This window comes from Delphinapterus leucas, chromosome 4 (genome assembly GCF_059928025.1).
Source record: "Delphinapterus leucas isolate spDelLeu-1000000601 "Yukka" chromosome 4, BTC_Dleu_Yukka2, whole genome shotgun sequence".
Lineage (NCBI taxonomy): Eukaryota > Metazoa > Chordata > Mammalia > Artiodactyla > Monodontidae > Delphinapterus > Delphinapterus leucas.
The window spans coordinates 11,527,988-11,552,030 of record NC_143132.1 but is presented as its reverse complement, the minus strand read 5'-3'; the positions used below and the strand labels follow the sequence as shown (position 1 = coordinate 11,552,030).

Here is a 24,043-nt window from a genome sequence, read left to right as displayed (position 1 = left end):
GGCTCACAGGCTTAGTAGCTGTGGCTCAGTTGCTCCGCGACATGTGGGATCTTCCTGGACCAGGGCTCGAACCTGTGTCCTCTGCACTGGCAGGCGGATTCTTAACCACTGCACCACCAGGGAAGCCTCATGCCGTTTCTTGCCTGTTGGTCTACTACCCAAACAGTCCTCTTGCCTACAGCCTGGTTTGCTTCAGATCCACCCTTCTTATGGCCACTCTAATACTCTCTCTACAACCCAATCTGAGATAGGAGGCTCATCATGAGTCTGGCCCTTGCCTACCCTCTTGTCTCATGTTTTGGGGGGGAAGGAATCAGTGTTCCTATCATCATGAAAAGATTCTGTTCAATATCTTTTATTCTGTGATCTCTGAAGGAGAATTTTCTTGACACAGTGGTTTTTTCTGCCAAGTACCTTGCCTATGACTCATGCCCAGAACTTAATTTTGCTCTAGTAACACCGAACTCCATAATTCTTACATACATCACGTTATTACCTGCTTCTGCGTCTTTGCTCACGCTATCTTCCTCTGCTGAGCGTGATTCTTGGAGAAGAATTCTCCTCCTGCCCACCCCTTACTGTCTGGTTAACTTACTCCAAGAAGCCTTTCCTGTTTCTGCTGGCTGGTTGGGCACCTCTCCTTGGAGCTTTCAGAATGAATCTGCCTATATGTGTTTGTCTGCCTCTCCCCTAGATTGTGAACTCTTGGAGGGCAGGGACTGTCTTATTTATCTTCACATTCCAAGCACTTTGCAAGTGCTCATTAAATGATGAATAAATAAATAAATGAATGAATAATTGATCTTCTGGCTATTATAATTCTTATTTTTATTTTCGTACAATCCAAGCAGAAGAAAGGAGAGGAAATAAAATTATGATTTAGTTATGTTAGAAGATTACATTAAGAGTATCAGATGTATTATAGACTAAATTTACAGGTGAAATTCAAATAGTCTAACCCACGTGATAATGCTCATTCATCCACTCACATATGCAAGAAGAGCAACCATAAACTGACTGATCATGAACTACTAGCAGAAAATATGAACACTACGTTTATTCAGAAATTATTTCAAGTACTTAGGCTTACTGTTCTGCATGTTAAGACCATTATTTACTAAAATTTTTCTTTATTTAAGGCAATCATAAAATGTTACTGGCTATTTCTCCCCAGAACCAATTTCAGATGAGCAAACTGTTTACCTTTTAAATACCTTTAAAAATTTAATGTGAATGTAGTTACTGACCATTATATAAATTTTGGCCCAAAGCCAACTTACACAAGTAATTTATGCTGGTCTGCAAATACCATAAAAAGGACAATACTGGTCATGCTATTCAATGTGATTACTCATGGATTTAAATACATAATCTCTAAATATTTACTAAACTGTAATAAGCTCTTCAATTATAAAATACCAATATTGTTCTAGTTTTCTTTTTAATTAAAAAAAGGGAAAACACTTCTGCATAATTAACTTTTGTATTTGAAGAAGTGTGTATAATTTTATGTGTCAGTAAACCAATTAGCTACCATTTAATTTCTTTTACCTTAGAAAAGGAATACAGATACTTATATCTGTAAACTTACCATCTAACACAATTCCAGCAACTTCTCTCCCAACAGGAAAGAAATCCTTCTCCATCTTCATTTCTGTTAGAAGCTAAATAATGACAAAGGCTTGAATTTATTGTCAAGAATAAATCCGAACCTCTTTTCATACATGAGGAAAGCAGGAGCAAAAACCAAACCACATAAAAAGCAAATATGACTCCATTTTTGGCGTCAAGACAAAAAGCAAGTAACTTCACAAAACAGGTTCCTCTATAGAGTAGGAAACCAAGTTTGCTGAGGAATTAGTGGACATTAGGGCTTAGGTATGAGTATTACCATTCAAACCACCATCAACATACTTTAACATCTTTATTCTGCCAAATATGAAGGGAAATTATAACCAGAACAATTCTCAGTTGGCTAAACACTTTGTACCGGTCACCTCATTTGGGTGGGGTGGGTTTGAGTGTTTCTCACAAGCCTTGGGTTAGGGAGTAGGTGAGAAGTAGTGATGGATATACACAGGGAAACTGCGACATAATCTCAGGCGGGAGTTTCTTCTTTTAAAGGATAAATCATTTATTTATTTTTCATTTGTTTATTTAATTAATTAATTTTTGGCTGCACTGGGTCTTTGTTGGTGTGCGCAGGCTTTCTCTAGTTGTGGCGAGTGGGGGCTACTCTTCATTGCGGTGCGCGGGCTTCTCATTGCGATGGCTTCTCTTGTTGTGGAGCCATGGGCTCTAGGCGCACGGGCTTCAGTAGTTGTGGCAGTTGGGCTCAGTAGTTGCGGCTCACGGGCTCTAGAGCGCAGGCTCAGTAGTTGTGGCGCATGGGCTTAGTTGGTTCGCGGCATGCGGGATCTTCCCGGACCAGGGATCGAACCCGTGTCCCCTGCACTGGTGGGAGGATTCTTAACCACTGACTACCAGGGAAGTCCAAATTACTTATTTTTGAGAGATTAGTATGTTGTTAGATTCTGACCACATTCAGCATTTGATTTTTAAAGTGACAAGAGTGTACATAGATAAGCCTGTAGTTTAAGTTCTTTATACTTTTCTAAAAGTATAAAAGTTACTATACTTTTATAATAATACTAGAGATGCTGAACATATCTGTAGATATGTTAATATTTTAGGAACAGTAAGTAAAAAGAAATTGAAATAATTTTCTTGTATATTTCCCTTATTTTTCAATTCTTTGATCTCCTATACATACGTCATTGCCAGAAAAGTCTCTTTCTCAATGTGGAACTTTACCCTTTTCCTAAGATGTTCACACAACGTTCTTACAGAAATACTCGGTGTTTTACAGTGTTTATTTTTTATGCAGAGCTAAAATCATGGTTATGGCAATTGCACCCTGTTCTCCTTCACTTACCATAAGCATCTTCTCACATTCCTACAGTTTTCATAATCATTATGATTAATAGTTGTTGTAAAATCAAATTTATTTCACTGTAATTTACCATTTCTTTCTGTTAGACATGGAGATAATTTCCTAGACCAGCATTTGAATGGATTTTTTGTAGTTTTAAAAAGAACATCTTGGAAGGGCTGAACACAGATCTCTCCAGATAAGGAACAGTAGATTATTCGCAGTGAAAGGACTTCAGGGCATCACACTAATTCACTTCTCAAGTCATGCTCATGTTACAGAATTGCCCAGTGGAAGCCTATACCTTTGTTCTGTAGCTTCCCTAAATGTGACTTTACTGAAGAAAACTTTTAGATCCCTAGAAGTTATGCTGACATTATAAGCCAATAAGTTAAGGGTCCAATAAAACTATAGTATTCATCTTTATAAAACTGAGTAAATGGGCCTGCTCTATTTATCATGGCACATTTAACCATACTTTATTTATTTATCATTTGAAGACTTTCCATGTACTTCGTGGTCAATAATGGAAGATTACTGTGGGGTGGTGTGAGGTGGTGTATGAGAGAGAGAGACAAAGAGAAATGACAAGAAGAATATGAACCCTATCAAGACACTGACTAGAAATATCTACAGACTAGAGACTTAATAAATTAATTTTAGGTTTCTAGTTTCTATTTTTACTATATTTAAACACACACTTCTTCCTTGATTATAGGCCTTAGTAATTATAAATTCTCAGCTTTTCACAATGTAAAGGAGTTTATAAAATATTTTCATATAATAATATAAAATGCATGACTTCAATTAGGCTAATAATTTACCTTAATATAGAAATACACAAATGAACATTTAATTTTTTCCTAGCTGTTCTATTCTTCTAAGAATGATAATTTCTTTGTACTCAGAAGTCAGTTGTTATTATTATAATTTTTGTACGCTAAATATATTGTGAAACTCTCATTTGACTTTTGGCCAAAATAAAAGCACCAATACCTTTGTATTTATACCTTTGTATTTATCTGGCTCAGAGCACAAGCTTTAACTTGAAGCTTCACATAGTTATCCTCTGTAACAGGAAGATTTTCCTAGAACCAAATAATAAAATAATTACACATTCCTTTGAGAATATGCCTTCATGTCGCAAAAATTTTCACACATAATCGAACAAAATCAAACAGACTCCAAATCTTACACCTATCTTAACTGAAAAAGGTACAAGCAATTATCCTATAGTATATAATACAAAAGAATATAGGGAATTTGGGGGTAAAAATTTTAAAAAGCCTTAGTTAGGGTACATATTTTGAAAAGGTACTTAAGATACTGACAGGGATATATGTGTAGGCAATGAACACAGGATAACGAAGTAGAGCAACAAATACTGTACCTCATTTTAATTTAAATAATCTCAAAGCATCAAATCTTCATGCAGGGATAGCCTTAAACACATACACATAATATATACACCGTACTGATTATGGAGTTTTCTTAATGCTATAAATAAAGTTCATTAGTGTCATTTATTAATCTCTGCCTATTTAACATCTTTTTGGACATTTCAGCATGCCCCATGGCACTCTGGGGTCAAAATACAAATTTAATGGAACTTAATTATTCCTCATATTCCACAGCTAGATATAACTTCAAAGGCAAAGATATTTCAGACTCAGGTGCTCAATGTCATCCACCAATGACACCAATAATTAAAGTGCTTTCCCTGATATGCCCCAATATTAGATCAAAAGTTGGCTAGAACAGCTACTTGCACAGTGCCTTCTGTGTTCTATCAAAGGGATCACTGTATTTAATTTGATATGAACACAGTACTCTGGGCTATCCCTTTTTAAAACTCAGATTTGATAATATTTGGTGATAACACGAATATATTCAACAATATCGATGAATTTGTGGATTTTACTCATGATTGTGTGAACCTGGTGATGATTGCTCCTGAGAGCCAATCAAAACTCTTAGACCTTTCATCCTGACCCAATGGTAGAAACCAACCTGTCTGAGGTTTAGACTCCTAACTTAAATGATTTTGGAGCTGTAGAAAGATAACACAGAAAAACTGGATTGTGTTCATGAGCCAGAAATTCTTATTACTACTATGAAATACACAGGCACTATGAAATACATATAGCACTTAGTTTTCATCCCTAAATTTACAGTGCGATAATGACTCTGGCCTGCCACAAACCTTTCAATCACCAATGTATGAAAATTCTACTATCTATGCTTAAAGTGGTAAAAAACTGGAAACCATTTAAGGCTTAGTGAATGAGGTAACTTCGCACAGCTCAGAAGTTAGTGTGAAAAACAATCCTTTTCCACCTCTTTCATTTCTCAATATGAGAGAAAGTATTTTCTGAAATATGCCTACAATCTGAAAACTCACTTTACTGTGGTCTTCAGAATAAACTGGGTTAATACACATAAGACTACTGAAGTTGTTCTGTTTTCCTAATATCTTTTATGCCACCACCCTGAGGAACTAAAAACTCTTTTGTAGCAACTCTTTTAAAAAATATAGTTATTAAAAAAATATATATATATAGTTATACCACAATATGGACCACTGTTTTCACATAAGATTAATTTATAGGGTTTCACTTAAGTAATTTTCACTCATTTAGTTCAACTCAAAATAATTTGTAACAGGCCATTTAAAACTGGGTCTGTCACATATGGAAAATACACTATCTTGTTTCATTTAATGATTAAACAATTTTTCTTACCCTTTCTTGGAACACAAATGTTATTTCTTCACTTGTAGAACTCTGTTGAAAATATAAGCCTTTCATAGTCACCTAAAAACAAAAAAAAGAAAAAATATACATGAAATTAACTAATCAACAAAACGTCTTCCAGATCAAATGAAAGTAAAAATTGAAAAATAGTGCTGGCAAAGGATAAAATGACAACTCTAAGTGTTGTCTTCAAATGAATTCAGGTAATAGTTCTTGAAAGCAATCAAACAAGATAGTATGCAACAATCTCTGGTACGCATTTGAGAATGGGCTTATAGTTCAACCTTTCACACAAAGGTGAGCATGTGCTTAACTTCACTTTACTGTTCAATAAAAAGTTTGAGATGTACTTGAAAAAATAAAAAAAACCTTATGCAGGCCAGAGGGCTCAATTTTAATAACCAAAGGTGTCAACGAAAGGGCTTTCAAAGTCTTAATAAAGACCATTAAAAAAGGAAAAAGTGGACAATCAAGACACTCATTGAAACTGTACCCCTAATTCCTCTGTATCAGTTTATAAGCCATTTAATGGAAGTATTTAAACCTGTATTCTGCAGACTTCTTGAAGCACCTCTAAGGATTCACAGCCGTTTCTTTAATGTTCATAGTAATTGTATGACAAGACTATTTTTTAAATGTAAATTTTATAGAAGTACTGTATAAAATACACATAGAAGGGCTTCCCTGGCAGTCCAGTGGTTAAGACTCCATGCTTCCAACGCAGGGGGTGCAGGTTCGATCCCTGGTCAGGGAATTAAGATCCCATATGCTGCGTGGTGCCGCCAAAAACCCAAACAAACAAGCAAATGAAAACTTACCAAGAAAAAATTAACTAAAAAAAATACACATAGAAAAGTTCACAGATCCTAAGTGTATAGCTTGCTGAATTTTACAAAGTGTATGTGGCCATGTCATAGCAGGAAACACATCACTAGAACTCCAGAAGCTCCCTGGTTCCCCTTCTAGTCACTACTTTCCCCTCCTAAGGACACTCAATATCTGAGTTTTAAGAGCAGGTTAGTTTTGTCTGTTTTTTACTTTATATAAATGAAATCATGCTCCTTTATGTTTAGTTTCTTTCTCTCAGTGTTATGAATTTCACTCATGCTGTTGCCTGTAGTTGTATTTATTTCATTCATTCTCATTGTTATATGGTATTCCATTCATACCATTCATACCATTGTTATATGGTATGAATAAATTACTATTATCCATTCCACTAAAGATGGACATTTGACTGTTTCCAGTTAAGGCTTTTACAAATTATCCTGCTAAGAACATTCTTGTACATATTTTTTGGTGAAAGTAGTACAGTATTATTGAATTTATTTTACGGATGAGCAAACTGAGACTTACAGAGGCTAAGGCACATACCTGGGGTCTCATAGCACCCGCTGGGCTACAGCTGAGACAAATCAGGTGCTAACAACTCCAAAGTCATTTTTCTTAACCATTATATTTAATGGTTTTCTATTGAGCTGCTAACGTTAGATGTATCACTTAAAACTAGAATCCTATCTCCTTTAGTTTAGGATTGATAATTAAGTGCTTGTTGACAGAACTAGCAACCCAACTTGTAAGGCTCACTGAAAAATGAAAATGTGGGGAAACTTGTCCAGAAATTATTAAAATTTCAAGATGGTGACAGCCAAGCATTTAAACCAAGCCTGAGTCCCTTCTGAGTGTGAGGTCCATTGTGACTGCATAGGTCCCGTGCTCATGAAGCCGGCCCTGAAAGCAGAATCTTAGTGGATCTAATGGATCTGTATAGTGGATTTTTACTGAGCAGTTCAGTAATGGTGGCTTTCTAGAAGGTAATAATCAAATGCTGGAACTAAGAGAAACGAGCACACATTCCAGACATTTATAGAAATTATGTATGTAGCATCTATCAACAAAGTATATAAAGAAAAGAAGAGCCAGGTAGGAAGATTAAATTAAGTCTAGCCCTCTGGTTAGAGAAGCCCTCTGGGGTGTGTGTGTGTGCGTGTGTACATACATCAATATGTTTGCTGGGGTGGAGGGGAGAGGGGAAGAACCTAAGCACAGAACAGCAGCTATGCATTCCCTTTTATAGAAATCTAAGCTCTTCTGCCTAGTTGTCAAGGCTGTCTAGATGCATACCCACTGTCCCTAGTCTACCTTACTCCCCCCATTTTTCCAACACATACCCTGTCTGATCTAGTCAGCATGACTTCACACCATACGGCCATCGCTGTCTCAGGGCTCCAAGGCACTGCCTGCTCTCTGAGACTGCACAGTACTTACGCTATAGATTCTGTGAAGTAAGTAAAGCTCAAGTCCTACTCCCTATCTGAAATCACCTCCCAGTGACTTGCAATCTACCCCATCTGTCCCATGCTTCTAGATTTCATTGTTACATACTAACAAACAAAGCCTTGCTTTATTCACTCACTAACTAGTGGGTTTTCCCAGCTATTGCTTCGAAGAATCAATATTCCTTATTACCAAGTAAATAAACCTCTGCTCCTACTCAGTCTGGAGCTACTGGAGTTGCCTTTTTGAGAAATGAAATAATTACACATCAACACCTCGATTTCAAAGTGTCTCCCTTTGTAATTCTGGAAGCCACTGTCTTCCCTGCCCATTGCATCTGAGAACATACGGCATGTCTCCCAGATCAGCAGTCACATGGATCTCATACTGTATGCACCTCCAGTTTCAAAGACCCTGGAAGCTGTTTGTGTGAACCCCTAGTGTTCCTTAAGACAACTGTTATATACATAATACTGCCAGTATTTTTGGTCTGATCATCCTAAATAGTTCCTCCAAATTAGATTACAATCAATCTGGTTGGTAGAAAAAAGTAATGTTTAGTTGGTCCAATAAGGAAACATGTGGGAGCAAAAAAACCCCTCAAAGTTACAAAGTGAAGAAAGAGAAGTGTTTTTACAAAAGCGGCCAGAAGAAAATTGAGGAACTATTACTTGTTTTGCAACCCCAAAAATGAGTACTAAGCTCTTTTTTAAAAAATAATTAATTAATTTATTTATTTAGGCTGCGTTGGGTCTTCGTTGCTGCACAAGGGCTTTCTCTAGTTGCAGCGAGTGGGGTTACTCTTCGTTGCGGTGCATGGGCTTCTCATTGCGGTGGCTTCTCTTGTGGCAGAGCATGTGCTCTAGGCGCACAGGCTTCAGTAGCTGTGGCAGGCGGGCTCAGCAACTGTGGCTCTCAGGCTCTAGAGGACAGGCTCAGTAGTTGTGGCACACGGGCTTAGTTGCTCTGCGGCATGTGGGATCTTCCCAGACCAGGGCTCAAACCCGTGTCTCCTGCACTGGCAGGTGGATTCTTAACCACTGCGCCACCAGGGAAGTCCCAATACTAAGTTCTTAACAGGGAGAAAATGGTAGAATGGATGCTATTCAAGTCCCACTAAGTTTCTTAGGCACTGGTCCAGATTAAATGGAACACTTAGTCCACTATTTAACAAAATTTTTATTGAATGTAAAGATACTTGCATACAGAAAATAAAATAACTGAACACCTCATAAAATAAAAGTATAAATTAAATGTATACTATTTATCATGTCATTTCCAAGGATGAATGTTATGCAACCTCAAAATTATATATTCTACTGTAAGCTTTCCTTTATCAAAGAAGAGCTACAGGGCCTCCCTGGTGGTACAGTGGTTGAGAGTCCACCTGCCGATGCAGGGGACACGGGTTCGTGCCCCGGTCTGGGAACATCTCACATGCTGTGGAGCGGCTGGGCCCGTGAGCCATGACCGTTGAGCCGGCGTGTCCGGAGCCTGTGCTCCGCAACGGGAGAGGCCACAACAGTGAGAGGCCCGCGTACCGCAAAAAAAAAAAAAAAGTACTACGTAAAACTTTTAAATAAAAATAAATCTGTTTAAAAATATAGGCTGATGTAAAAAGCCCTATAAAAAGCATAAAGATTTTAAAGTTTTCCAGGTACATCTGATTCTAAATATATTTGACATAAGTCCACAAATTGAAGATTATGGTTGTAATACTTTAAATTTTTATAATGGTAACATATTAAAAATTTGGAGAAACAAACATTAAGACCTCTATTTTAAATAATTTTTGGTACAAAGCAGAATAAGGAATTTGCATAAATTAAACATTTACCATAAATAACACCAAGAAAGTAGTTAAAGAAAGTACTAATCTTTTAAGGAATTTCTAAAAAAAAATCAATGGGAAGAAATTTCAAATGGTTTCATCTTAGCTATAACAACATGAACTCCACTTGCTGTTCCCCTGCTACACTATGCCCCAAGGAGCTCATCTATTAATAATTGTAAATAAAACCTCTACAGATCATTCCTTATCTACACTTTCAGACCAAAAGTGTTCTGAGTATCGGATCAACCTCAAAATCAATGGACATAAAACTAGACTCGTTTTTTTTCCCCCAAACAAGATTTTGCTGTACCAAACTTCAGTAATCGAGGATATTTTAGAATCTATCATAATTCCTTCCTCTGCATTAAGTTATCAACCATAAGGCTTCCTTTTCCTTTATAATGTCCTGGCTTACCTGCTCATTTTATTTGTTAGCACAAGCGATGGGCTAACACTGCAATGCCTCAGGCATGCGCTATGGCCACAGGCTGCTGAATGGCTTCCTTTCTTTCCTTCATCCAATACACCTGTTACTCTGAACAACTTAAGCCTGAAAGTCCAAACTCTTCTTATATGCTCAATTTTCCATTTTTCCTCAACACAAACTTTACAATTTGGTGGCCACTTCAGGTTCGGGATTCAGTTTTGGTTTTTTTTTTTTGGGGGGGTATGCAGGCCTCTCACTGCTGTGGCCTCTCCCGTTGCGGAGCACAGGCTCGGGACGCGCAGGCTCAGCTGCCATGGTTCACGGGCCCAGCCGCTCCGTGGCATGTGGGATCTTCCCGGACTGGGGCACGAACCCGTGTTCCCTGCATCGGCAGGTGGACTCTCAACCACTGTGCCACTAGGGAAGCCCGGGATTCAGTTTTAATGCTTCTAACCCACCCTAATTTATATTTTAAGGAAAGCACAGATACACTGTCAAGCAGCTAGGCTGCCAAAAAAACCAGATGAAGTCAACTCTGAAATGTTGGCCCATCATGCTGGGCCTAGTGTACAGCATTATGATGCTAGCTGGATTGTTAGGGGTAAATCTTCAGTTATATTGAAAAGGTGACAATACTAAGTTTTAACAATGTTCTTACCCATCTGTGGGTCTTTTCATACATACCTACATATCACAGAGAGAAGTATGCCAAACCATGTACCCATAAAACATACGGTCAGCATAATCCAAGTAACTAATGGAGGTTTGGTTCAAATACCATACTTTGCAGGTTGTGGAGGAGACTGGTAGTCCTAACTAGATAGGCCAGCTCTGCTTCTTAAAGAGGGAGGCATATCTCTACATCGTGCAGGCAACAGTCTCTAGAAATCCGTATATTTTAAGGACACTTTAGATGAGCAATGAATACACAGGTGTTTGGCTACACACTGTACTGTTCTCCTGGGTCTGTTACAAGATGGGCGTGGGAGACACTGTGATAGTGGCTCATACCTAGCTAAACCTGGAAAGCATTTCTAGCTAATAACATGTATCATAAGAAATTTTTTTTTTTGCGGTACGCGGGCCTCTCACTGTTGTGGCCTCTCCCGCTGCGGAGCACAGGCTCCGGACGCGCAGGCTCAGCAGCCATGGCTCACGGGCCCAGCCGCTCCGCAGCACGTGGGATCCTCCCGGACCGGGGCATGAACCCGTGTCCCCCACATTGGCAGGCGGACTCTCAACCACTGCGCCATCAGGGAAGCCCCTATAAGAACTTTTTATTTCACATTTTAGGTATATGATTTAAAACTTAGGAAAATGCATGAAGTTGCAATGGTTCCTCTTACTAGATGGATTTAAACTAGAGGCTGGATACACATTTACAGTGGCATCATAAAGGAGATTCAAGCATCAGTTGAGGGGGTCGGGGGATGAGATGACCATAACAGTCTCTTCTAATTATGAGAATCTAGATTTATATGAACAGTATCAAGACATACTCAATTGAATTTATACAAGTGACGCATAATCTTTACAACTCACACAACCTGAGATCTAAAGATAGGTGAAGAATTAGGAAACGAAAAAAAGTTTTTTTGATATGGGCTTTAGGTGGACGCAACAACAAGAGGCATTTGATTGGATACGTCAAATTGTTGGCTATACATGCAACAAGTGGCTTCAGCAATGACCTCTTCTGAATCGCAAAAGAATTTCTGATTAATTCTCCTGCCTCCAAGAGAGCTTAACTATTGTTATTTGTTGATTTACAAAATACCTTTTCACTTAAGAATTCTTACTAGTAGGACCCCCTTGCTAGTACTGCTGGGGGGTGGGTAGTGGGTTGATTGGGGAAGTGGGATGGTTATTGAAAGGTTAGAAATTTTTGTTACAGTTTCTATTTGATATAGGGCCATTTAATACAGTAAGATCTAGAACGACAGAACTTACACTTTCATTTATATTTCTGAATTAGCATAATATTTTCCCATATTGTGCTACTGGGGAACAGTGGAGCCAATGGTGGCATGAATGACAGTCATCCCTTCCTGCTGGCTTAATCATGTGACACTGGGACAATGAAGGTGATGAGGAAGATAAGCAATTGAGGGATCCTCCCTATATCTCTAATACATTCTCCCTCTTCTCCAGCTGGCTTAAGGGATGCTCTTCTCCACAGACTAATATTATTGCAGTTTGTCAACACTTAGTTTTCTAAATCACTATAGGATTTTAAATCAATTCTTACTTCAGATGCAAAGTAGGAACTGTAATTTTGATTAAATATTTACTAATAAATTCACAATCAAGGGAAAATAATACACGAGATGTCATCTTTATTATAATGTATAAAAAGAGAAGAAAATTATTTTGCAAAATACTACATTTTAGCATTATGTGGATATGTGTGTTTTTGCTTTTCTACTCATAAAACTGTCATTAGCTCAATGTATACTGTTTATTGGGTCTAGAAAAATCATAAATAAAGCTGTCTTTGAACTATTCTATGTGAAGTTCACAGGAGCAAGAAAATATTTTTATCAATTAAAAAAAGATTTCACCAAAAACAAACCCCCAAAACACTGTGATTCCATAGTGAAACATTTTAAGAATTCCCAAGCCTTCCCTTTTTCCTCCTTCAAAGAGGTACACAAATGAACCAAGACACATTACTGTCCAGGGTATAGTACTGGTTCAAAGGCCTATATATCTCCTTGAGGTTTTGTGCACTCTTCTTCAATCTAGAACTGTGATTTTGAATGCACAGCACAGAGAGTTGTAAAACTACCAAAATATTTCACTGCAACTGACAGGCAACTTTGCCTTGTATGGTGAACCTTCTCTTTCAAATCTGAATGTCTCATCCTCTGCCATCTAGAGCAGAGGCATCAATAAGGTGAAATTAGTGATAAAAGGTAATAATTATACACTGCAGTGATTGATGGATAAATTGAGAAGTCATAACTGACCCTACCCTGAATCCTGGCTTTCCTACTTATTCACTGTATGACTTGGGCTACATAATTTTAACCTTCTGGGCCTCAGATTCCATACCTATAAAACAGGAATAATAACAGTAGTTACCTCAAAGGGGTACTGTAAGGCTTAAAAAAATACATGCAAAGCCCTCAGTACAATACCTGGCACACAGTAAGTGCTCAATAAACGTTGACTGTTTTTACTATTATTTCTGTAAACTGAGCAGAGAACCTGTAAAATATCAAGAGTTCCAAAGCCCATCTCACAGAGCAGCAAGGGGTTCTGTCCAGAGCAACTTGAGTTTTAACACCTTTTAATTTTGGCCGTGGGCTATGATATCATCTAGATCTGTGCCACTAGCCACCAAGGAGCCCTTGAACTGTGCCTAGTCAGAACTGAGATGTGCTGTTAGTGTAAGATGCACATCAGATTTCGAAGACTTAATATGAAGAAAAAGAGAATGAAGAATATCTCGATTTTAAAATGTCTGATTATGTATCGAAACGATAATATTTTATTTTTTATCTTTGGCCACACCGCGCGGCTTGTGGGATCTTAGTTCCCCAGACCAGGTATGGAACCGGGGCCCTTGGCAGCGAGACCTCGGAGTCCTAACCACTGGACAGCCAGGGAAATCCCGAAATGGCAATATTTTAGACATCCTGGGTTAAATGAAACTTTAAAATTAATTTCATGTTTCTTTTCTTTTTTCTTTCTTTTTTTAAAACGTGGCTCTCATTAAATCTGCACTCAGAGCTGATGGCGAGCTTGTCAAACTGCAGATTCTCAGGACCGCCCAGACCTACACAATCAGCATCAGCGCTTCAGTATGATTCTGAGGTGGTTCTCACGCACTGCTCCAGTGTTCCTCTGTTGAGCTTACTCTGGAGGACAAACCTGGCCCTACAGTTACATAAATGCGAATACCCTGGCTTTAAGTAAGTGCTCACCGAAAAAGAAAAGTGGAGGAGAAAGCGGCGGTAGGGAAGGAGTGAGGTAGAAAGAAAAAGAAACTCCAAGTAGAGGAACAAAAAGATGCAGGAAGGGGAGAAATCCAACCTGGGAGATTCAGTGGAAGGGAACTTCCAGACTTCTGCCTCCATAAATGTGGAGAGAGATACAAACTGAGGTAAAATCTACCATCCAAACCTGTAAGGACCAGGAAATCGTCAGTCAATTCAAGTCTTACCCGCCCCTCAGCGGCCTCAGCTAAGCGAGGCCTGGGCCCGAGAGATCTGAGGACGGTAACCACCATCCGCCCCAGGGCTCGACGGTTCGCCGGGGAGTCTCCCGCTCTCTCCCCCAAGGCCCGGTTGCCCAAGACACGCAGCGCGTTTCTCGGCACTCACCTGCCTCGGAGCGGCTCCAACGGCCTGCACCTTTACCACAGCCACCTTCGAGTCCTTCTGCAGAGAGCCCGCCCCCTCTGGGCCAGGGGCTGTTCCCATTGGCCAGGCCGCTCGTCAGTCTCGGAGGCTCTCGGACTCCCCGAGGCTGTAGGGAACGCCATAGCAACCGAACATGGAACTACATCTCCCGGCATGCTCTAAGGCGATGCACTAGGGGCTACCAATAAATGCGCGAAGTCCTAGTTGCCGAAGGGTTCAGTTTTATGCAAATATCAGTTAAAGACCACACCCTTCCTCATTCCAACCGTATCCCCATCATCTTCTTTGGACTGTGCCCCGCCTTCCTTTTGCCTCCACATTGTTCTTTCCTTTAACACTTTCCGTTAGTTAGCTGAATGCATCCTAACTAGTGTCTCGCCTCGCACGGCAACGGAGAAATGCACCGAAATCGTGGAACAAAATATGCCTAAGCCCCGTCAGGAATATCCCAGACCTGACGTCTCTAGTTACGCCTTCAGGAAAGGGGGTGGGGAGGAAGGAGAGCCCAGGTCACGCCCCCTTTGAACTTGCTGATTGGTTTATTCGGCTGTCACTCCGTCCTCTTTCATTTTTTTTCAGCTGCCCCTCCTTTGGTTCCCCGCGGTGGGCGGGGCTAGATGTAGGGGGCGGTGAGGAGGTGTAGGCCCCTTCTTTCGATTGGTAGATTTTTTGTCCCCACCCACCCGGGGGCGGAGATGGAGGGGTGGATGGGAGCAGGGGAGGCAGCTGAGGGAGATGAGGAGATAGGCGAGAGCGAGGGAGCGAAGGAGGTAGAGAAGAGCGGAGGAGAGGGGAGGGAGTGCAGCTTGGTTGCTCCGTAGTACGGCGGCTCGCAAGGGAGAATCCCGAGCGGGCTCCGGGACGTACGGAGAGGCGGGCGGGCGGGGATGGTGTGCAGGGCTGCGGCTCCTGCGTTCCCTCCCGCTGCGAGTGAGCTGCACTGATTTGTCCCTGGGGCGGCAGCGTGGACCCGCCTGGAGATGAGGTGAGTAGCGGGCTGGACCGCGGCGGCCTGGACCGGGAAGGCGGCAGGGGCGGGGGTCGGCGCGATGGCCGCCTGGGGCGCCCGTTCCCCGGGCCGGTGCGCGTCCCTCCGGGCGCCCTTCACCCTTTGCCGCACGGTCGGGAGGCGCGGCACCCGCAGACCCTGTGCCTCGTCCATCCTATTCTCCCGGGGGCTGCGGTGGGGCGGCCGGCTGGCGGGCGCCGGGAGGCCAGGGCTCCGCGGCGGACTGAGGGGGTGGCGGCTACGGGACGGGCTTCGGGTTGAATGGGCGTCTGCAGCCGTGGATGGCGAGCGGGGTCCCTCCTTCCTCAGGGGGGACGTGGGGCGGTCGGTCCTTCCAGGGCTGACCTCGCTGTCCTCGGCCGCCTAAGCCTGGCGGGCTGGCCAAGCCTCGCTTCCCCGCCAGCCTCCCGGGGATCCGGAGCTCGCGGGGAGCGGCGTCGCGCCTCCCGCCTTTCTCCCCCGGCCTTGAGTCCCCGGCTCATCCCTTTTTCTCTCTCCTGTGCCTTCAAAATCCCTGTCAGTGAAGGACAGTCAATGCCGTTTGGCCCTGAGTCCTCCTGCTGGGGCTGTCTCTGATGGTATTTAACGGAAAGCGGCTCTCCTTTCAGTGGGAGCGCGTCCCCGGTGTCTGCCGTTCCCCGGTGTCTGCCGTTCCCCTTCCTTTCTTTACGCACAGACACGGCTTTACGGTGTGGACCGAAGGCACAATTACCGGCTCTTGCTTGAACGAGGAAATGTAATCAGAATCCCCAGGAAAAGGAAACCAACGAGGAATGGGTTGCGCCTTCCTTTACTCCTTGTTTGCCTTTGGATTAGAAGGCAACTTCGTAGATTATATTTCCTATAGACATCTTTTGTTGTGATTCAGACTAAAGGCGTTGCTTTTGAAGAAATAAATTAGCGGCTTCTATGTTGAGTTGAAGGCTATGGAGATTTTTGATGGCCTCTTAATATGAAAGTTTCCTTTAGAACTTTGCCATCATCATTGCTATTCTGAAGGCAGCACCAGCCTGAAATTTTAAATACATGCAGACTCCGGACAGTTGCGTTTCTTTGTGCTTATCTGCTGGCATCCTACTCTTAATGTTTCCGTGGTTGGAACGTATAGATAATAAAAACAAGTACAATAAAAAGTATAGATACTAAAAACAAATACTATACCAAAAAATGCATCTGGAAAATCTCAGTTCTGTCAACGGGGAGGCAGTTTTTACTAATCCCTTTGAAAGGATGAAGACCAGGCTCAGAGATCTCATGGATTATGTGGTGGACAGGATCTGAGGGAAGGAACTGGGGCCATGGATCCAGCAGGCCAGCTGGTTTATGTAGTGCTACTCTTAACCTCTGAAATAGGAGGAATGTATTTGTTGGGATACCTTTATTTTTAGATGACTTAAGGTGCAGAAGCTTAAACGCCCCCAAAGTTATGATTTCTACCTGTCACTGAGAACAAAATACTATGTGTTTTTGTTCTCAAATTTTTAATAGTTTACTTGAAACATTTATGTTGTTTTGATGGTTGTTTGCTTATTACTAAAGAAAAAACCATTTTAAAATATTGAGTTCTTTCTGTAGGAGGTTTGTAAAGAACCCAGAAACTTTACGTAGTCTAAATTGAGAAATGAGGGACACTAATTTAGTGATGGTTTAAAAACTATTTAAAACTTCTTTAAGTAGCTTCAGTAAGGAGCATTTCTGATACAACTTTTTTTTAAAGGCCATTTCTTTATCTAAGAATGTTATCTATTGAAATTGCTGAGGCACATGGTACCTTCACAAAACTCTATTATTATTATGCCTGAGTAAGAGAGGAAATGAACAAATTTTTGATGTACTTTGGAACCCTGTGGATTGTTCAGATACTAAGCATTGTGAAATAGGGCATAAAATGAGTGGTAGCAAGTTAGTTCCCTGAAATGTTTGTCTCTCTTAGCTAATTTTCTTTTTTGCAGTTGACTAGCAATTTCCTTTTTCTTAATGCTTATCCCTAATATTGGTAGTAAAATTCTGCTTAGGTTCATGTTTTCCCCAAATAACTAGATTAAGGCAAACTCAAATCTATAATGGGGGTTAAGAAGGCGGTGCTGGTAAATCCCCCTACTCTTACTCAGCTTTTTTTTTTTTTTTTTTTTTTTTCCGGTACGCGGGCCTCTCACTGTTGCGGCCTCTCCCGTTGCGGAGCACAGGCTCCAGACGTGCAGGCTCAGCGGCCATGGCTCACGGGCCCAGCCGCTCCGTGGCACGTGGGATCTTCCCGAACCGGGGCACGACCCCGTGTCCCGTGCATCGGCAGGCGGACTCCCAACCACTGCGCCACCAGGGAAGCCCTTACTCAGCTTTTTAATTTGCTAGATTTGTGAATTATAGGGAATTAATTACAGGTCGGTTGGGTTTATATTACTCAGTTCACATTCCACTGCCATAGAGTTTTTCTATTCTGAATGATCATTCTCTTCTGAATGGTTCCACTTACTGACGGGTTTCTCAAAGTCTGGACCTCAGAACACTTATATCAGCATTGCCTGAGGTTCTTGCTAGAAATACAGACTCCTGGAATCTGATTTCCAGCAAGTCCTCCAGGAAGTTTTCTTGCACAGTAGCGTTGGAGAACCACTGGCATTGTGCTTCCTTCTCACTGAGCGTGTCCTAAGACCATGTTTTGAAGAGGATAGCAAGTTTTTTCAAGAGACAATAACTTTTATCCCTTAGGCTGCTAATAAAAAACTATGACATTCAGGTATGTGACACACCTATAATATAAATTTCAGAAGGGCAGAGACTTTGGTTCATCATTGTACCTCCAGTGCCTAGAAGAGTGCCTGGAGGAGCTTCATGAAGCACTTGAGTGAATTACATCACAGTGAGGCCACGTCTTTAAATCTTTACTTGTAAAGTTAATCTTATCACTTTGTAGTCATTGATTTTAAGCTTGGAGCCGCAAGTACTGTACCCCAGTCATTTCTGTAAGTTTGGTTGGCTCTGAAAGGAGAGAACCTTTCCCAAGCTTAGACTGCTCAAGGCGATAAGCTGGAAAGAAGGCTCCTAGCAAAATGTTTGCTTAGACTCAAAATATAAATTTAAGTCACAGTATAGTGGTAAATTACTATGTTATCACTACATTAAAATGCCATTTTATAAGCTATGATAAGCCCAACATAATGCAATAAAAATTGGTTTCCAAAAAATGTAGAAAACTGGTATGTTTTCTGATTTTATTTTTCATCCTCGTAACATATGACCTTCATTCCTTTTTTTCAGAGTCCAGCACAGGACTCAGTCCCATAAATAACAGCTTCTGTTGTGTAGTTGAGGGGATGGATAGTTAAGAGTGCAACATCTAGAGAATATTGGGTTTGACCACACATAGTCTGTGGCTTTGATCTAGTCACCTAACCTCTCAGTGCCTCAGGTTTCTCAGCTGAAAATGGGAATAGTTGTAGTAAAATTTAATACTTCTAAGTGCTTGCTTAAGTTCTTCAGATACATTCATTTAATAAATGGTAGTTACGATGATCATAAAAAGTTGAGGTATATAAAAATATATGAAACTCTAGCTAGTCTGCTCAGTTTTTGTACTACTGTACTTTATGGTAGTAAATAGAAATCCATTGCTTAAAAAAGAAGTCCCTTGCTAATTTCTTGCACTAAATATGTATAATTTTAAAATTATAACAATAACTAAACATTAAAAGTATTTAATAAAACATCAAGTTCTATGCAAATTTTTTTTCTAAATAAAGATAAACCTGTCGTCACTTTCAACTTAATAGTATTATTTCAGAAAGAAACTAATAATCAGTTTAGATAATCCCTTGTATTTTAAAGAATCACATGTTTATGGTAGAACAATTGAAATACAGAACAGCAAAAAGTAGAAAACGATAAAATACTTAGAGGTCCACTGCCTGAATACATTTCTCTCCAGACCCTTTTTCTGTGTGCATGTGGCTATTTATATACAGTTTTTGGTAGCAAATATGGGATCCTGCTATACATGATTGTTTTGTAACCTGTACTTTTTTTCTTAACATCTTACGTGAATCTTTTCGTGTCTGTATAGTCAGTTATAATAGTAGTTGAATAATATTCCATTTTATGGGTCTGTGATAATTTAACCAATTTGTTTTTATTAAACATTAGTTTATTTTTTTCCCACCACTATAATCAGTATCTCTGCAATGACTATCCTCCATGCATCTCTGTGTATACTTTTGAGATTTTTTTTCCTTAGGATAAATTTCTAGAGGTGTGATTGCAGGATCAAAGTGCATGCTATGGTTTAAGAGTTTTTGATACATATTTCCAGTTTGTCATTTTGAAAGGTTGTAGCAATTTACACTGTTAGCATGGTGTATGAGAGTTCCGTTTCCCTCCCCCTTCCTTTTTTTGGGAATGACTTAACCAGTGACAAACCTAGTGAATTGTTTTCATTTTTAGGAAGAAGAATGGGATGTTATTGTGACCAGTTTGATGGTGTGATATGGAAAGTCAGAAAATTCATACACCTGTCACAATGATAGCTAACTTTTTTTTTTTTTGGCTGTGCTGGGTGGATTGTGGGATCTTAGTTCCCAGACCAGGGATTGAACCTGTGCCCTCTGCAGTGGAAGCACGGAGTCCTAACCACTGGACAGCCAGGGAATTCCTGATAGCTAACATTTATTGAGTCCATTTACAACATTTTATAAGCATTAACTCACTTAATTTTCACAAATTCTCTGTTCTTTAGATGAATATGACTTGGAAACCAAGGTACCTGCAGTTAAGTAACAGAGAGCCAGCAAGTGGCTATGCAGATTTGTTACTCTAGAGCCCAAACTCTTAGCCACAGCGCTGGATTGCCTATTTCCTGCACATGTTGTATGGCACTGGGGGTACTTTTTACATTCCTGATTTCTGTTTTGAAATAACCTAGCAGTTTCTTGGCGTGCATTAATTTATTAAGTAGGTGGGGCACAGATTTGAAGCCCTCTCATTGAGGAGTTCATCGCATAAGTTAGCACATAAACAAGCCTCATGTCCTGTCTAGCACCCACCTCTCAAAGCAGTGTGCTACCCTTTCCTCTGTAGTGGTTTTCCTAAAGCACCCCTGCGTGAGAAACAGGATTAGAGTCACAGAGAAGACTAGCGAAATTGGAAAAAGCAGTTTACTTGTGGTGTGGACTTGCCTTGGAAACACGAGACAACGTACAGAAGTGTGATTAGGGAGACAGCCGGGAGTCTGTCCAAACATTTCTCTGTCGGCCGGTTTGGAGATTTGAAGTGCCCAGTGGAAGTTCAGTTCAGGAATGCAAAGGCCTCACTGTAGAGAGCTGTCACCCATCCATTGGGAGACCATTTAAAAAAAAAAACCCTTCTATTCATAAGTGTGATGGTAGAATATCATTAAAGTTTTGTTGCTCATGACTGTAGCCCTCTAACAGGTGAATTTCCAGTAAGCTAATCTGTTTGAATTCATCATTGCTCTTTTCACCTTTTTCTAGTAGGACTAATGATTGGCAGCTTACCTGACTAGCTTATTGCCCAGAGAGAGGGCTGGTGAAATCATTTTGACTTCAGCTCTCTGGCCTGAGTTTGAGCTGCTCAGTCAGACAGGACAACCACCGCTCAGTTTTAAGCTGGACACCAAAACCCACTCTCACTGTTGTGAGGGCTGGAGCTCCACCCAGGCTGGGTGGGAGTGGTCCTGGGGGCACTTTACGCCTCATCCAGTGGTGGAGCCAGGAGGTGAACTGAGGGATGCGGTAGAGTTTCCGATTCAGCTGAATTTGAGAAAATATTGTTGGGCAAAAAGCTCATTCGGACTTTTGCATAACATGTGACAGAAAAACCCAAACGAACTTTTTTGTGAACTCAATAACAAGGTCATAGCAGTTGGTCAAAGTTTTCTTTAATCCTTGGTGGTTAAAATTAAACGTCTTCTCCCTAATGCAGCTAAAAAAAAAGTTAGCTATCATTGTGACAGGTGTATGAATTTTCTGACTTTCCATATCACACCACCAAACTGGTCACAATAACATCCCATTCTTCTTCCTAAAAATGAAAACAGTTCACTAGGTTTGTCACTGGTTAAGTCATTCCCGAAAAAAGGAAGGGGGAGGGAAACGGAACTCTTGTACACCATGCTAATGCAGGAGGGCCAGCTTTGGATCCTGTGTGCCTTGGTGAACCCTTTGAGTTGTTTCTCTGTCAGGGATGGTTTTGTTCATCCCAGCATTTTGTCTGCAAGTCCTTCTGGTGACTGGTGGATACAGGGAAATGGACAAGGCCAACTGGCTTTTAGTGTCATGCTTTCACCAACCTGGTTACGAAGGACACTGATTCTTATGATAAAACCTTGGAAACAAGATGTCATTGGAGCCATTCGTTTTGTGTGTGTGTGTGTGTGTGTGTGTATGTGTAGAGGGCTAATCACCTCTCTCTGAGGCAAATTTCCCGAGCAGTTTTATTCTAACAAGGGTAATGTGTTGTATTATAAGAGATTGTATAAACACACACACACACACACACACACACCCATTCCTGTGCATTATCTATAATAAGAGTGTTGTAGATCCACTGTTTTATAAAAATCAATTCATTTCTGCTGTAATCTTAGGATAATAGATTTTAGAAGCAAGCAATCTTTCAGTTTCTGGAATCATTTGAAACTCAACTGTTCCATTCTTACAGAATTAGGGTATTCCATTTTGATCACTGACATATAAAAGCTGTATAGCTAGTAATGAGAGAAACCTTGAAAAGTTGACAAAAAAATTAGTACCATTCCTGGTATATATACCAAGTTTCAGTAGTTAAAGGTACACCCTCCTTTATTTCTCCTCTTTCCTTCACTTACAATAAATAATATTAAACAAAGTCAGTAAATAATAATATGTCTCTTATAGGTAGTACTGCTTATTTTCAGATACCTTGAGATATTGTCATTAAAATTGCTGTTTTAATATTCTTTAAATGATTAGAGAAATTGAGGAGGGAGAGAACTTGGTAGAGGGGTTGACTAGGGTGTGAGCTCCACGAGACAGGGAGTTTTGTCTGCGTTCCTCTCTGCCTTATCCTCAGGACCTAGAACAGTGTCTGGTGCACAGTGGACACTCAACAGTCGCATGCTGGCATGTTGAATAGATTAGTGTTTGAGGCTCTGTTTACCTGGAGGCCCGAGTCACCCAGGTCAGGTGAGCACTGGAGAGACAGGTGAGGAATAAAGTAGACAGGAGCTGGTTTGGATTTTATTCAGAGTCAGTGGAAGTAGGAAGCCAACATCAGTGTTTTGTTTTTTTTTTTTTTTTTGCGGTACGCGGGCCTCTCACTGTTGTGGCCTCTCCCGTTGCAGAGCACAGGCTCCGGACATGCAGGCTCAGCAGCCATGGCTCACGGGCCCAGCCGCTCAGCGGCATATGAGATCTTCCTGGACCGGGGCACGAACCCGTGTACCCTGCATCGGCAGGCGGACTCTCAACCACTGCACCAACAGGGAAGCCCCCAACCTCAGTTTTAAGCAGGGGAGTACCTTTTGTTTGAATAGATTCCTCTGGATGTCATGTGGGAGTGGATTGGAGGAGAGCAAGAGAGAAATGTTGAATTGACCCTGCTTTCAGTTATCTGAAAGTTGACATTTCTACCTGGCCTTGTACTTTTTCTTTGCCATGAGGGTAATAAGATTTACTCTTTGATGGGGTGAGATGAATAGTGATTTGTATAAACTTTTGAAGTTCTCTGAGGAAAAGAGAACCCCATAAAATCACTATTCTTATGGATCAAATAAAATAAAACAATGTAAAATAAAGATCAGGAATTATTTAACTTTTTAACCATTAATTTAATTGAGTTATGACTATAGGTTTCTGATAGGAAAGATTTTTCTGTTTACATTTTTTGGTGAAAGAAACTTTAAATATATGGAAATGAATCCTTAAAAATAGCTGTTTTATGAATTGAGTGTCTATAGAAGCTATTCATTTTGAGGAAGATCTTATTTGTAAAATGCTAATATTGTCTGTCCAATCTGGTGTTTTAATTAGTATCAAAGGGAGGGAAATACTGCAGTAATTGTAACCTTACGTTACTTCCTTAGTTCTGTTAGTTTTAAACCATAGTCATTATCTATTATCTTTAGTTGTTTTGATCTCATTAGATTAAGTGATATTGCAGTTGTGATTTGGTAATTTAAAAAGTAACATGTTTTTCTTACTACAAAAGCAATACATGTTTATTGAAGAAAACTTTTGGAAATTCAGATAAAGTAGTAAAAGAGCATATCTGGAATCTCACTGTCCAGAGATAATGACCATCCATACCCTGTGAGGGGTCAGCTTGCTCAAATTACCTAGAAGTTTAGTTGTATTCAGTCTGGGAGACATGAAGGCATGTTAGGGACTCTGGGGACTGAAGATGGTCCCATGGATGGGGCAGCCCAGGGCCAGTCTTCCCAGACATTTGTGGCC

General features: G+C 40.6%; 1 protein-coding gene across 4 annotated transcripts in view; it reads right to left on the bottom strand.

Annotated features, from left to right (window-relative positions):
• Nucleotides 1-14,889, bottom strand: part of CRYZL1 (crystallin zeta like 1) — a 34,434-nt gene extending 19,545 nt beyond the window's left edge. Inside the window, exons 1-5 of one of the 4 annotated variants that reach the window (XM_022552919.3) lie at nucleotides 14,552-14,593; nucleotides 14,262-14,351; nucleotides 5,674-5,745; nucleotides 3,943-4,020; nucleotides 1,592-1,664 (exon numbers count right to left, since the gene is read on the bottom strand). In XM_022552919.3, the coding sequence (XP_022408627.1) occupies nucleotides 1,592-1,664; nucleotides 3,943-4,020; nucleotides 5,674-5,739 (217 nt within the window). In that variant the 5' untranslated portion in view covers nucleotides 5,740-5,745; nucleotides 14,262-14,351; nucleotides 14,552-14,593. Of the gene's footprint in view, nucleotides 1-1,591; nucleotides 1,665-3,942; nucleotides 4,021-5,673; nucleotides 5,746-14,261; nucleotides 14,411-14,551 lie in introns of those variants that run through there. The other 3 variants (XM_022552918.3, XM_022552915.2, XM_089910290.1) reach the window with 3 other exon arrangements.
• Nucleotides 14,890-24,043: the final 9,154 nt, after the last annotated feature.